Raw genomic sequence first — 16,675 nt, 5'->3', positions numbered from 1 at the left:
AGTAAGAAAACAGATTCTTCTGTTGTTCTGTATGTCTGTGATAATGAGTGTACTGCAATATTGCAACTCCATTTGGTATAAGAGTTTGTCTGTTATGCTAAAAACAAAGTTGTTTAATCAATTAAAAATTTGCTCAAGGATTGTAGGTCAGCCTCTAGAGAAGCTATATGATTCAGCTTATTATAATAATTTGTTAAGACTGGCTAATAATATAGTTTCTGATCCTAATCATGTCCTGCATAATGCGTTTGAATTATTACCATCAAATCGGAGGTACAGAGTTCCAACATTCAACAAAGTTAGGCTGAAACACTCGTTTGTGCATCAGGTGATCCTTGAGTTGAATAATACACTTAATCGAAAACCAAGAGTATTGTGAATGTGTTGTAGTTGTATAAGTGTAGTATAGGATGTAGTAAGGGTAAGGTGTATTGTAATGTTTAAGGGAGTGTAATGTGTTTTTTTTTGTTTTTTTTTGTCAATTGTTTTTGCTTTTGCTTTTGTGTGGATTAAGTGATGTTGATGTATAAGAGTTGATTGTTGTAAACATAGATACTGTTATGCAAGAAAAATTTCAGACTCATCTGACAATGAAGTGCTATATCTATCTATCTATCTATCTATCTATCTATCTACAAACGAACCATTTTCAGACCCTTTGAGAAATGAGGTGATGTGCAATGTATATATTTTATGAAAATTAAAGTGTTTTTTGACCTGCATGTAAACTTATTGTAGGACATCCAAAACAAAATTAGGAACCTTTAAAAAAGTAGAATGGGGCACTTTAAACATTTTTGGAACAAAATGGCATAATCCGGTATCTACACTGTCAGAAAAAAATAGTGCAAAATTTATACCTTTAGGGTTACAGTGGCTTGTCACTGGGGCAGTACCCTCAAGGGTACACCTTTTGTACCCTTTATAATGGGCACATATTGATACCCTTACAGTTTGTACCTTTCAAAGGCATTTGACATTTGTACCTTTGGTGACTAAATTGTGCCTTGTAGTGCTATGGCGCCATAATGTACCTCTAAAAATGGTACAAATTTGTCATTTCAAGGGTACTGCCCCAGTGACATGCCCTTTGTTCCTCATGATGGCAAGTTTGTACCCAATACAACATATTTTAAAAGTCCATAATGCCGTTTCACCACATTTATTAAATAACATTAAAATATTAAAATCTCACATTTTTGTGCATAGATTTCACAGGATAAACATTTTAACACTGTATCACAATGCCATCAATATTGCAGGATGCATATACATATGTGATGTGATCTGGGAAAACCCGTCAGATGTCACAATGGAACGTTTTCAGTGAAGTAAAAAAAAAAAAAAAATAGGTTGAATGTAATTTTTTTGTCAAAATTGGGTTTTCATTAAATTATCATTCTATAACATCTTGTCTATCATCTCTGAAAATATCTTGGCAAAATTTGCCTGTTGAATGCAGTGTTAAGTTTTTTTTTTCTAATACAATGTTATCATGAGAAGGCTGAGCACAAAACAAAACAACAAATACTGCCAAACTGCCCATACTGAACACTTCTGAATAGGATGTCTACTTCATAAAATGTATGAAAATATGGAAACATATGGTTCAGATTACTCAAATAAATGGAGGCGCCCTTAAATGGTGAGATATGGAGCTTGGGTGTCATCTAGTGAAAAAGTTTGGTACTGTGTCCAAACAAAATCTTACTGAAAGCTCATTTTTGAAATATTTCAACCTAAAATTTGGAATGTTGACATTTTTGGCTTTTATTTTCTTGCAGTTTAAGAGTAAAACATGCTTTGTAATATATTTTTATAAAATATATATTTTCATAAACTTAAACTTCTATAACTTTTTTTATTTCACTTTCATAATTTATTTCACTTTTACAATAATCTGACAAGTGTCTTCTTTAAAACAAGACCAACCTTAGGTCTATATTCCAAAGCATTCTTGAATTACAACCATTTATGTTTGGATAGTGCATTTTCATGTCTATGCGAAAAAAGGGGGTGACAGTTATTTAAACCTGTTTTTCTCAAAATCCCGTTCCTGAAAATCAAAGCGATCAGCCGACTTCAGATAACTTTTGTTACAGACAAGCTATGAAAGAAGTAAAAACTGATAGATTTTGAAAGGGCTCGAATCCAGCTTTCATATGGCATTGAAACCTGTGATAGGTAAAATTTCACCATGTCATGGGTTTTCGCAGATCACATCACATATATTGAGCAATTTCACATTTCCAAAAACAGTATACACATTAACTGTAACTCTTTATAGCAGGGGTGTCTAATACTGCTCCTGGAGTGCCACTGTCCTGTCGAGTTCAGCTCCAACCCCACGTCACCCACCCTCTGTAAACCTTTTCAGTCACACACGTGATTGTACCTTTAGATAAAATGGTACAAACTTGGACCTTTTGACATTTGGAAACAAATTTACTCTCAGAAAAAAAGGTATGGCGCTGTCACTGGGTCAGTACCCTAATGTACAAAAGTGTAAAGGTACCTTAATCTTTGTACCTTACTTACCCTTAAATGGTACATAATAGTACTTTATAAGTGCATATTAGTACCTTTTCACGTTTGTACCTTAGGGTACTGCCCCAGTGACAAGCACCGTACCTTTTTTTCTGACAGTGTTTGTACCTTATTTACCCCAAAATGGCACATATTAGTTCCTTAAGGTGTAAATATGACCCAGCGAAGGTACAACCACAGCATTTGTACCCTAAGTGTTGACAAATGGACCCCAACTGTACCTTTTATTTTAGACTGTTCTATATTTCAGTGCAGGACTTTCGATCCCCTACTGCCCATTTGAAGCAAGGTGTACCCCAGGGATCTGTTCTCGGCCCACTACTATTCATTATTTACTTACTACCACTGCATCAAATCTTGTACCGACATGGCTTTAATTACCATTTATATGCTGATGAACATTCAAATATATATGTAGACCAGCTATATCCCCTCAAATCACCAAAATCTCTGCTTGTGTACATGAAATAAAAGAATGGCTAACCTCTAATGTTTTTAAATTAAACATGGACAAAACTGAGATCATTATTGTTGGAACCCTGTCACTCACTAGCAGCATTCCTAATGACTTTTCCTGTGAGATAGCTGGTACTCTCATTAAATCATCCAATACTGTAAAAAACACAGGTGAAATTTTTGATTCATCTTTTTCCTTTCAGCCCCATATCAATTCTGTCACCAAATCAGCATTCTTTCAATTACGTAGCATTGTCCAGCTCTGTCGTTTCATTAGTATCAAAGATGCCGAAACCATAATCCACGCTTTTGTCTCATCCCGCTTTGATTTATGAAATGCTCTTTTCATTGGTTTACCAGCCAGCTCCATCTGCTACAGTATATTCAAAACTCTGCTGCCAGAATACTTACTCACACTAAGCGTTCTGCCCACATCACCCCAATTTTGTTCAAACTCCATTGGCTTCTAGTTGTATATCGTATTAAATACAAAATTCTCCTACTCATCTTTGCACAACCTCGCTCCCCAGTATCTTTGTGAACTGCTCCTCCCTTACACTCCAACTTGCTCTTCCAATTCTGCCCTTCTCAGTATCCCTCAGTATCACTGCATTTCAATGGGGGTAGATCATTCAGCGTTGCTGCAACCAAACTTATTGAATTCTCTCCCCCAATCACTCCACTGTGTCAATAATATCTCTGAATTTAAATCATTACTCTAAACCCATCTGTTCTCTGAATGTTATCAGTTGTAAGTTATTTCCTACATCTATTTTGTTTTTTGTATGTTTTTGTTGGCATTTTGTGTCCTGTTTCTCATTGTGCTTTAATTTATTTTTTCACTTAGCTATTGATTGTCATTTATTGCTTTGGCACACAATTAGTAAAATAAGTGTGCTAACTTCTCAAAAAAAAAAAAAAAAAAAAAAAAAACGGCAAAATTGTTGTCTTGATAGAAATTATGCCATAGCCAAAGGTGAGTTTTAAATTGTTATATAAATTATATAAATAATTTCCAGATAATATGAAACAAAACTAATATAAATGACAAAAGCATGTGACAAAATTACTGACACTTAAACTAAAATTAAAACAAAAACTGAAAATATAAAAATAAAAGCTAATTCAAATACTATAGTAGTATATAAATAATACTAAAATAATGTGATATGAAAAGGGTTGGTTTGTTTCTCTTTGTTTAGATGATCATAATTTTAAATATTATTACTAATTAAAATTTTGTGATGTATTTTCATATTTTAAGATCGAAAGTCTGGGTCTAGGAGGCTTAGGAGTAGCAAAAATATGGAAGAAAATCCTGGTGAAATACAATGTGACTTTCATTTAACAAAAAGAAAAAAATGTGTTTGTTTTTATAAAAGTCAACCCCTGGGACATAAATGTGCTTGTAATTGAAGAAACACTCATTTACAGGATTGTGAAATCAAATCTGAACCCTCTAAATAGCTTTTCTCCAAGAATAAAAGACTAAATACATGGACCAACAAGCACAGTCAAGATGATGTTTGTATTAATAATCTACTAAGTGACCTGAATGCACAGGGCAGCACTGATCCTTGAATATTTGCATAATGCACATAGATTGGTCCTTACTTATTAAGCTTCTTTTGCAGCAATAAAAAGCGCATGTAACACGTGAATAAATGCTCAAATTATTACTATACACTTCAAAAACTGCCTTAAGGCAAGTCTATACAGAAATATTGAACAAATTCTCATATTTATTGCATTGATTTGCTTGTGTACTTCTCATCTTCAAGTGAAAAAATTCACACATTTATGCTATTTGAGCAATTTGACATTAAAGGGGACCCATTATGCAAAATTTACTTTTCATGGTGTCTGAACATAAATGTCTGTCCACAGTGTGTGTAAACAACCACCCCATAATGGTAACAATCCACCCACTCCATTTTTCATAATCTCCATAAATCAGAAATATTGTCTCAATATGAGCTGTCCCAGTTTTCTGCCTAATGTGACATCACATTAAGGCAAGCCCCTCCCACAACTGATGGTGATCTCTGCCCTAGTAGCATAGATCCTGTTCTGAGTGAGCCGCACACAGTCCGCCATATTTATATCCTGGCTAGAGCAGCTAGTGATACAATGTTGCAGCTACAATACTCATTATAACTGTTCTGTTGTTGGCTGTAATAATGAATATAATAGTCTCCATAAACTCCAGGTGTTGTGCCGAATTTTAACTTCCTGCCAAATTATTACCCCACCTCGTTAAGGCCGCTACCTGGTTGCCTAATCCTAACCCCAGCCCCACCTAATCCTGAACCTAATAATCTGGTGGAGGTCAGAATTCAACAACACCGGAGCATCCAAAGCACGAGCCGTAAAGGCACTCTTCTGGAAAGGGGGTGGGGAGCAGCAGCTAATTTGCATTTAAAGATACACATGAAAACAGTGTGTTTTTGCTTCTACCCAAAAAGGGGCAATTAGGGCATGCTATAATAACTGATTTGTGGGGTATTTTAAGCTGAAACTTCACAGACACATTCTGGGGACACCTGAGAATTATATTACATCTTGTAAAAAGGGACCCCTTAAAGAAAGCATCACCAACAACATCAGATTGCAAATAGTACTTCGGAAAATTGTATTACAACCCTCCCTGTCTGCGCTGACATGATTTTTATTTGTTTTTAACGTAGTTAAAAAGCCTGTGCAGATGTTATATATCAAAATACACAAAAGAACCTGCTGATTCAGATGATACTAGAATTATGATCCCAAAATTGACTAATTAACAAAATTTTACATTATACACTCCCCTAAATATGACTAGTTGTTTCAATTTACAGTTTTAAAGGCGAGTCAAATGCAGATTTGCAAGATGCAGTCTAAAATCAGCAGATTTTCTTCACTCAGAGCTGAAGCCAAAACAAAATCAAACATTTTTCTTCTATAATTCCCTTCCCTCTCTGGCGAAGCCCCCATAAGCTCGCTCTCCTTGAAGATTTGTTAGAGACCCCTTTCCCTCTGACATGAGATAAGATGAATATCAGGACCAAAACAACACACCTCCAAGCACACGTTTTGCTACAAAAGCAGAACTGGAAAAGCACTCATAACATAAAAATAATCAGACATCTTGTTACATGGCTCTCTTGTTCATTTGTCAGTGAACAGATGACCGCTCACATCTGCTTGGTTCTTTAAACCGAAGAATTTCCATTGAACCCGGGTATTATAGATTCTCAAGACAGGAAGGGGAGATAAGAGGATAATAGAAAGGGACCTTTTTGAAAAAAAAAAAAAAAAAAATAGCCACACTAGAGAGAGCAGTGCAACATTAAAGGATGTTTTCGATGAGTGTTTCCAATTGATTACTGTGGAACAGCCAGCTAAGATGGGAGTGATGTTGAAAGAGCGTTTATGCTCTGCAATTGCCAGCGGATTTGAAAGCAAGAAAAGGTTGTGAGGAGCATGGATTAATTTTTATTTTAGCCAGGTGCTGGATGCATGATAATCAGATTTTACTGAACTGTTTTTTGGTGAGGATGATGAATAATAGAAAAGACAGTTTCAGGTGTATGATAGTAGGGATATAGATATAGATAGAAAGAAAAAGAATCTCAAATTTAGTCCTTTGAAAAATTCAAAGTCAACATGATAGGAGATTTAAGGAAGTCTATAATAGCTGGAGGAAGCTATCCATAAATGTTCCCGTTTATCCTAATGCCATTGCTCAGTAATTATCTGGAGCGGGTGCTTTTTATTTATTTATTTATTTATTTATTTATTACAGAAACTAATACTTTGCCTCAGTAAGAACACATTAAATTAATCAAACGAGACAGTAAAGTCATTTATATTGTTGCAAAAGTTTTATATTTCAGTGTTTTCAACACTGATAATAATAATACATTCTTCAAAGAATCTTGAAAAAATTGTGTCATGGTTTTCACAAAAATATTAAGCATCAAAACTGTTTTCAACATTGATAATAATCAGAAATGTTTCTTGAGCATCAAATCAGCTTATCAGAATGATTTCTGAAGGATCATGTGACACTGGAGACTGAAGTAATGATGCTGAAAATTCAGCTTTGCCTTCACAGGAATACATTTAATTTGTATTTTAAAATAAATTAAAATAGAACAGTTATTTTAAATAGTAAAAATATTTCACAATATAACAGTGTGCATGAGATACTTGCCGATCCAAAAGTTTTGAACGGTAGTCTATACTAGAGTTGTCAAAAGTACTGACTTTGGTACCACGTTGGTACTGAAATTTTAAAAATGTGATGCTTTGAGACGCAAATTTGTAAACACCTCTGATTGGCCATTGTGTTGACACGCTCATCGGATATGTCTGTGATTGGCTTCATTGATCAATGCTTCAAAAACGTTGTAAATAGTCATCAATGTCGTTCTTCACAGAGCGCTTACACACATACTCACTCACTTTCTTCCAAGCAAGATCCTTTTTATTCCTGTTTCAATAAAAGTACGAAGATGTATTGTACAGCTCCGGGTGTCCACATACAGCGACAATGATTTTGTCCTCCATTGTTGTTTCATATTTCTGCCTCCGCTCGCTACATTGTAATCATGTCACTACTAGAGCAAGCTCATGATTTGTTAATGCGGCGCGAATATTCGCCAAAGTTAATTTTTTTCAACTCGCCTGAAACACTCAATTCACGCTGCGTCATTTGCACGAATCACGCCGCAGGATGTCTATCGTGTCTTTGCATTGACTTAACATGTAAATCAATCGCGCTTAACACCAAGTCCTAACCAGACGCGACGCGACACAGTGACACGCGATAAAAGGTATCTTTTCCATGTTAATCACAGTTTTTATCCTAACCAGCCGCGACTGCGACACGTGAATATTCAATTTTAGAAACGGTTTCTATTTCTCCACGACGTCGCGGCTGGAACAGCAACACAAAGTATGGCAATGATAATATCAGGTACTGTTTATGAGCTTTATTTAATGTTAAAAGCGTCTGATGTGAGTTTGAATATCGTTCTGTGTTCCCAGCTTTTTAGCTGTAATGAAAACAACACTGGCTAATTCACCTCAAATCTTGAAAATAAATAAATGGGCACAAGAACGTTCAAACTGTCAACTCAGTGCGAACAATCAAGTGTATTCTATGACAAAGATTGTTTCAGTCACTCCGTATGTACTTTAAATAATGTTTAAATGGTGTAATATTAATGAATTTTACTATGTACTTGCCCATTTCATTTTGTCTAATGTGCTCTTGCCGTGAAAGCCCGCCCACACTCTCTTCTGATTGGCTGTGGTTTTTGATTGATTTTATCGCTTCTCGTCACGTCGCGTCTAGTGTGGACAGTCAAATTGCTCGTCGCTGGAATCTTATTGTATCGCGTCTGGTTAGGACACGGTGTCACGTTTCATTCGCGTCTGGTGTGAACGCACCATGAGTTTAGAACAACACAAGGGTGAGTAATTAATGACATAATTTTCATTTTGGGGTGAACTGACCCTTTAAGGCTGGTACCACATTCATTCAAACTATAAAAGACTGGAATGGACCCTTTTCACAGATTGTGATGATGTGCTTCCACAGTTATCAACAGTGCAAATCTAGTGACATTTTTTATATTTTATTTAAAAATAATAATGATAATATAGCCTATATTTATAATGCTTTACTTTGTGTTATTGCCTCAGCTGTAAATTACAAAACGAATTAACACTGCATGCATGAGTGTTCATATATTTATAGGAACATTTCAGCAGGCTCAATATAACTCATGTTAACCCAGAGAATGATTCGTTATTTTAATACATTCTCAGTTGTGCAAGTAGTCTATATATTCTGAAGCCAAAAAAAGTTTAAGGAATAAATATTTGAGTCATGATATCAAAACATAACATTTCAAGTTTAATTAGAACCACTTGATCATTTTTAGTAATGTCTGTAAAAACAGACTTTTTAATGAACACAATCATCATCTAAGGACCTGTAGGGGTTTCTGAAGCTGAAGTGAGTTTGTGGTTTTCATCCTCAGTCATTGTGAAACCGGGTGGGAAGCAGTTGTCTGGCAAGAGAGCAAGGATGTTTTTGCCAGTGAGGCAATCAGCGGACAGGTACACTTTCCACTTACATGACCTTGTGAGAAGCGAGGCCTCAGTGAGATCTGTTTTGAAGCCCCTGCCTGATTCCCTCAGCTTTAATAAAACATGTGCGAGCGCGCAGCAAGGAAGCGCTTTGAGTCAGGGATACTGTAAAAACCGTGTCTGTCAGAGAGATAACAAGGTAGCTCTGGCATAGTGCTAATTGGCCATTGCGTTCCTATATGCAAAGAATATTTATCACTTCTGACAGGGCTTGAGAGCATTTCTCTTTTTTTCTCACTTGAACAGTTTTGCCCTTTGCAAACTGTGAGTTTTATCAGCGTATTTGAAGATGCACAATGAGATAATGAGTTTTGGAAACATGAGGAAATGTTGGCTAGTGTTCCTTTGGGGTAGGATGTTAAGACTGCTTAACATACACACACTAGTTACACTAAATCAGACCAATGACACACACACCCATTACAGATAAAGGGGGCCTCCAGGGGCCAAAATGTTGTATTTGACCAAGCTATGAAATTTTTCTCATGTGCTTTGCTCCGTTTAGCAGCAACAATATGCAATTTTGTTACAGCATAGTATTTTGTTCTCAATCCCTGCCATTTTATTGGTGGGTCAGTGACGTATAAGGATTTTCGACAAGCCCATTTTAAAATACAAAAAATAATATCTATTGCAATTGTTCAAACATTAAGAATGTTGTGTACACAAAAATTCATATTAAAATTTTAAATTAAGTGTTTTAGTGTTTTTTTTGTTGTTGTTGTTGTTGTTGTTTTTTTATCTAGATGAATTGGTCTTAGCCTTAAAAAAAAAAAAAAATGTCATATGGTGCAACCGTGATTTATCTTAAAATTAATTAATTTCCTTAACATGCTTAACATTTTTGTACAAGTTCTCAGTAATTAAAGTGTTTAGAAACAAAGGATTTGCAGTTCGTTTGAGATTCTGTGAAGAATGACCTTATATTTTTGCTCTATAACTTCAGTTGCTTTCTTAAATGTAGTTTAACACTTATTTTTCCTGTAAGTCGCATAAAACAGATACAAATATTTTAAAAAATACCATTCATTTAAGCATGCTGTATCAATGATTCATATTTCAGCCACAGAAATTAGATATTTTATTTTTAATTTAATACAGTTATTGCTATTATTGGTCGCACCACATGATGTGTGGTCGCTCCAAATGACATGAAGACCTTATAAGAACATACATGGTTGTGCAGCATGTTTTGAATCACCAAAAAGAATAGTCACAGTGTATGTTAATGATTTACTAAAACGAATCGACTGAAAAGAGTAATTTGTTTGGAAATCGGACTACACTGTCATGCCGTATAATTACTTATTCACTAAAATGAATCATATGGATCATATGGATCATTCGTTTGGGAATCAGACAGCAGTAGTTGTGCAGCATGTTTTTGAATTACCAAAAGAAACAGGTTCAAATATTCATTCATTCAGGAATCAGACTACACTGGTCACACTGTATTTTACTGATTCACAAAAAAAAAAAAAAAAACAGTAATTGGGGTTCACTGCATGTATCATGCTGTACACCGCATAAACAGAACAATGCAGTTATAACAGTTATGGTCCAGTTATGACATTTTGATTAAACATTAAAAGGTCAAAAAAAACAAAAAAAAAAAACATTTTTGGTATTTTTTAAAGATGCAACTCGTTCTGAATTAAAACTTACAGACAGACTTGAATGTAAAAGAGCATTCACATCAGCTTTAAAAAATCTGAACCTGAGACAAAAGTACTAACATAAAAAGTTAAATAATCCTGGGAAATTATTTCCTTAAAATGTAGATAATTAAATATGATTCACAAAATCATGCCAGTGTGGCATGATTCTCAGCCTGGAGCATGACAATGACAAAGCCATCAAGATTTTAAACTCAGAAAAGACTATCTTCTAAATGACAAGCAAGAGCTATTTCACACTGAACCACCCAAGTCTTCTAACAATCGCTTATCCAGCAGTTCTCATTGGGTAAAATCTAATTAAACATGCTTCAAAGGACAAAAGCCTGACTACCATGAAGCCGCCTGTGCACGTTGAAATGAAAAACGCTATTAGAGCACGTTAGCTCTTATCAAAAAGTCAGAAAAGGTCATAATATGTCATGGTTTTCAAGCAGAGATGTGAAAAGAGGCTAATTTGGAGGACACATGCACAGCTGCAGGGTCATATTTGATAAATGCGCTTGTCTTGATTATTTTCATATATGTGTCTTGCAAAATACCTTTATTAGAAGAATACATGTGCACTGACATTTGCAGGTCCAAAAGCTGAAGCAACCTGACAGTGTGTTGCCTGAGTAGACACATCTAAATATGTATTTTCACTTGAATATGGTTTGTCTCTGTTTAACCAAGCATGCTGTCCCTCACTGTTCCCCTCTATCTGTGCCGACAGCCATGGACTCCGCTTCTGCAAAAGGGAATCTGTGTTCTGACACGGGCAAGCCCTGCAACCCATGTCTGGATGCCACGAAGGCCTGCAACCTCAATGACACCTGCAAGAAACAGCGCACTGCCCTCATGGCAACCTGCAACCCAGCAACTCCCATTCAGCAAGCTCACGAACCCTGCAACCGAAAACGCTGCCACAGAGGTCTGCGGCAGTTCTTCGACCGCGTACAAACGGAATTCAGCTACCCACTACTCTTCTGCTCCTGTCGGGATAAAGCGTGTGCCGAACGTCGCCGGCAAACCATCATGCCTGCTTGTTCATATGAAGAGAAGACAAAACCCAATTGCCTTGAGCTAAGGAGGACCTGTCGCTCAGATCCGCTCTGCAGGTAAGGTTATCCCGTCTGGGTCACGGCACCAGAAACACAACAAATAGGGTACTGTTTCATCAGGGCTGCATCCAAACTATTTTGATATTTGAGTGAACGTGTTTTAACAAGTGTTAGTTCCTGTCCTTGATTCTGATCAATAGCACGATAAAAAAACCCCCCAAAAAAAACGGCCGCTATGGGCTATGATAAAAAAATGGGCTATGACCGCTTCACCCAACGGTTCTGTGTATCACTAGACAACACTCTTAGCAACATAAACTGTATGTTCTCAATTGATATTGTTCATTGAAGCTTACTGTATTATGTAGAAGAGTGTTGTGAGAAAAAGATCGAGTGAGCGAGTTTATTACCAGCATTCACATTTAGCATTTTCCTTCAGGTCAGTCCTATGTTCATCATAAAAAATCTGTTTAAATGTCCAATGTATTATCTTGTCCTTTTAACAGTTAAAGGGTTTTACCATGACTGACAGCGCTAGTCAAAGCATTTGTCAGTTGCGTCTTGTTCCGTGTTCACAACAATTCAGGCTTTTCAATGTAAAAGTCTTCGCTACTGACTGACACACTCATATAGACAGTCTTTGCCGCCATCTAATGACGTAATAATGTAACTTCTGTTGCTGTTCACGGTCAGGGACTATTTTTTTTCTGGCGGAAGGAAGGCTTTTAGTAAGAGTTTACTTCATGACAGTTGCATTGTTACATACTTTAATATTTGCTAGTGGCTTTATCGGTTTACTTCGCTTTGCGTCGTGTCTAACAACGCCCTTCAGCCGTGACTTATTTACGATACAGCACAGCCTCTTGTACCTTATTGCTTACTTAAAGTCCCCATAAAAATCTAAATTTAAGTTTTTTGGCTTTTAGTATGAATATGTTAGCCTTAAAGTTATCTATAAGCTAGTGTGCTCCAAAACAATGACAAAATTCACATTTAGAAGAAATAAGTGTTCAAAACTTACAGTCTTTCGCTTCCGCCAATATGGTTCGTTTTTGATGACATCACTCTGCACTTCAGCTTCTCATGTGCTTCTCAAATGCTCTCTAGAATCTGAAGCGCCCTGCACCCTACACTATAAATAGATGCTGAAGCTGTGGCTGACATTGGTCACTTGTTCACACAATGACTATTTTCTATATGGTGAATGTCACATAATGCACTATATACAGTAAGTGATAGGGAATAATTCCTGTTGCACACAAAATGCAGAAACCCTGAGGTCTTTTGTGAACAGTGAAAAGACCTGAATAATGAATAATAAAATTCATTGTCATTTATTTTTATTATTGACTATTATTGAGTAGTTGTTGGATGGACAGCAGAAACAGAAAAGAGGCTGGATCAGTAGGTGATCCATATACTCAACACACATTACAAGCATTGGATCAGCAGGAGATCCATATGCTCAAAAACATTTTAGAGATTGAATCAGTAGGTGGTCAAAAAGCAATTCACTACAGATGTAACTGATATGTAATCTATATAGCCAAGGACACACAACCTATTAGAAGCATATTATTGACCCAAACACTCATGCTGATGGACAGCCAGTAGCAGCACTGCATTGACTATAAGGTTTGATCAGTATACAGTGTATCCAAGCATGCAATGTCTTGACCCTGCCTTATCACTTAATGTCTTAACGTCAGAAGAACAAAAATCATTGATCGATCACACAACCAGTGAGCACTTGTGGTCTATTAGTAACATTTAGAATAGGTGTTTTATTGAGTGGCGAGTGTTAATTAACCTAGTATGGTGAACTACGAGAAAATCGATTGGCTGTGTGTCAAATGAACCTTTCTCATTTGATCCTGCTCTTACCTTCCTCCAGTTCATGTGTCATTTATCAACGCTCACCTGGGAATACAAGAGATTGCCTGAACACAAACCTGTCTTTGAAAGGCATTGAAAGAAAAAGCAACTCTAGAAGTCAGCTTCTTGATCATGCTTAAAAAGTTGTTAAGGTCACAAACACTATTTAATTGAATTAAATGAAATGCCACAGCACTGTTGTGAAAGAAATTATGGTATTTATTTCTTTTCTTTACACTTTTTTTTTTCCTGTTATGCAGTACTTTTTGGACAGACTAACTTTTAAAACAAATGAATGTACTTGTAATTTAAAGGTGAAGCATAACATATTTGTGCCACTTACCCAAAAAATTTTACCATCTTGGAAATGACATCAAATGGCACCTGCAGTCAGAGTTGTTTGATCTGTCTCAACTTTACAAGCTGGATATTTAATAAATCCAAGTAGGAGGTGGAAAACACAGAATTAATGTTTATACTGCTGTTTCCCCAACAAACATGATGTCACTTCCTGGGTGATGATGTCATTGGGAAACTTGATTTTTAAAGGGATATTCCAAAAAACTAACAGGATGAAAAGTGATATTGAATACATTACCTATTAAACAATATTGTAAAAAAAAAATTAAACATATTGTTATGCTGAGTCAACAGAGTTGGGATCCATGTGCAGCTTTATTAACAGATATTTCGGAGAACAAACAGGCAAGGGTCAATCAACAGCATCAGGTACAAACAGGGCAAAGCAGATGCGTAATCTTAAACCAGGCAGTGGATCAGGGCAGGCAGCAATGAGTATAAATACAATCCAGGCAGACAGAGAGCACTAATCAAAGCAGGCAGCGAGGTATCGTAAAACAGGGTAACAGTCCAGGGTCATACATGGGGACTATAGTAAACAGGAACAAACACTTGTTGTTAGCCACAGCAAAACAAAACTTCACATAGAGTGAATGTGAGCGTGCTGGTTAAATAGTCCACGGGATTGACTACAGGTGCACGTGTAATCAGAACCAGGTACGGGATGATGGGAAATGGAGTCCAAGAGGGAGATCAGTACTCGGGTAAAGGTGCACTCTGGCGGCGATCGGAGGGAGCCACAGAGGCTTGATTTGTGACATATATATATATATATATATAAAAACATGAATTTTATGTAAGTAGTCTGTTTCAGGCTTTTGTATACATACATATATATATATATATATATATATATGTTTCAGGCTTTTGTTTATATATGTATAAACAAACCAAAAGAAAACAACAGAATGAGGAAAATGTGTGCAAGCATTACATTTTAACCATCCTGAATTTAACTCCTGCTCTTATTACGTGAATGGCCACTGGACTCCAGACCCTTTGTCCTCGAACACTGTATGATGTGTGAACTGAGAGAAAAGTGAGGGCCCCCGCCAGGCCAACCTGAGGACTTTGGCTGCCCTTTCTATCTGTTATAGCCTCCAGAAATCACCTTGCCTTTCCCATAGCAGGAGACTGGAGGACATCCAACAACAGAACTGACTCAGTGAAGTGGCCAGGCTGAGAGATACAGTAAACAGACACACTCATATGTATTGTTATCCCTGACTTGAATAACTTCCCGAGACCCTGCCATTCATTTTGTCCTCTGTAAAGGGCATTTAGTTTGTAATCTTACATCTTAAAGAGGACATGCTGGGCTTTTCAAAGATACCAAATGTTGGGGTTTGCATAATGTCCTATACCTAATTTAAACAACTTATTTACTTACTTATCAAGATATAGTTTATTTTCAATTCAGGATATGATTTTTACAAGAAAGACATTGTTTGATGTCCTCTTTATATAATTTTAATATATCATTTCTGCTGGGTCTCAGAAGGATAAATATCCTAATGTTCACAAGTAAATGTGAAGAAGAAAAATTTGAAAAATACATATCTAGCAAAATTTGATTTTGCAATATTTATGTAATCTAGCAAAAGCTGGTGGAAAATTCTAAATTAACAGTATTTACATAAATGTAATATTTATTTCAATGTTTAATGGTGCATTCTGATACATTTCAAATACTTCTTTGAAGCTTTTCCATCTTATACCTGAACACAAATAAGATTATTCTGAGCTTCTGACAGTGTCCAAAAGCATTTTGAATAAGCTACCATACAGATGAAGCTTTGGCTTGAGCTTAAATGTTGAAAAAGCCTGTCGTAGACTCTTATTTGAGTCAGGTGACATGGATATTAGATTCAGTGTGCCTGCAGGAGTTGTGTAAATGATTCATGGTCTTGTTGCTTAGACTTCATGGTCATGGTTCTGAATCTCGCTGGACCTCCGGACTTCTTAGAAGATGCTAATTTAACCACACAAGCATAAAAATATGCACACACATGCACTCGCAGGAAATAAATCACATTAAAAGTAGGTACAAAGTTTAGAGTTTAAATACCAGTCATAATGCTTCTCTTTTACTTAACAGCTGAAGTCCTAAACACCAAAACGAAAACCCCCATTTTATTGCCAAGTAAACCCAGCAAGAACGTGTACCATTGATCAGCGATTAAGTCACACTTTTTATGATAAAAAAAGCATCAGTAATTCATAGATTTTTGTTGATATAGAGTTAATATCTAAAATCTCAACAAAATATGTATAGACCCACAGCATTATTATTAGAGTGCAGTCAGGATTATCACAAGGAGGTGTTCAGAAACTTAGGGTGTGTTCACATTTCGTTAGCCTGGTCTGAACCCAAGTTCGATTGCTCCCCCTCCCTCGCTGGATTGTGTTTACATTTGTCTGAATCATAGTGCGTTTGTGTCATCAAATCAGCAGTTCACTTCACACTCTTTTTATACAGACATGAGTACGGTTCGTGGGTGCACACACAAGTTCGGAAAACAGTGTTCACGTCATCCAAACGAACCAAACTCTGAAGTCAATTGAACCCTGGTGCGC

At 36.3% G+C, this 16,675-nt stretch overlaps 1 protein-coding gene across 1 annotated transcript in view; it reads left to right on the top strand.

Moving 5' to 3' along the window:
- Positions 1–16,675, top strand: part of gfra2b (GDNF family receptor alpha 2b) — a 63,630-nt gene that overhangs the window by 24,631 nt on the left and 22,324 nt on the right. The window contains exon 4 of the mRNA XM_051910903.1: positions 11,536–11,920. Within this exon, the coding sequence (XP_051766863.1) occupies positions 11,536–11,920 (385 nt within the window). The remainder of the gene's footprint in view (positions 1–11,535; positions 11,921–16,675) is intronic.

The sequence above is a fragment of the Ctenopharyngodon idella genome, chromosome 10 (assembly GCF_019924925.1).
Source record: "Ctenopharyngodon idella isolate HZGC_01 chromosome 10, HZGC01, whole genome shotgun sequence".
Taxonomy (NCBI): domain Eukaryota; kingdom Metazoa; phylum Chordata; class Actinopteri; order Cypriniformes; family Xenocyprididae; genus Ctenopharyngodon; species Ctenopharyngodon idella.
The sequence above is the reverse complement of the archived record's forward strand: the minus strand, read 5'-3'. Positions and strand labels throughout refer to the sequence as shown.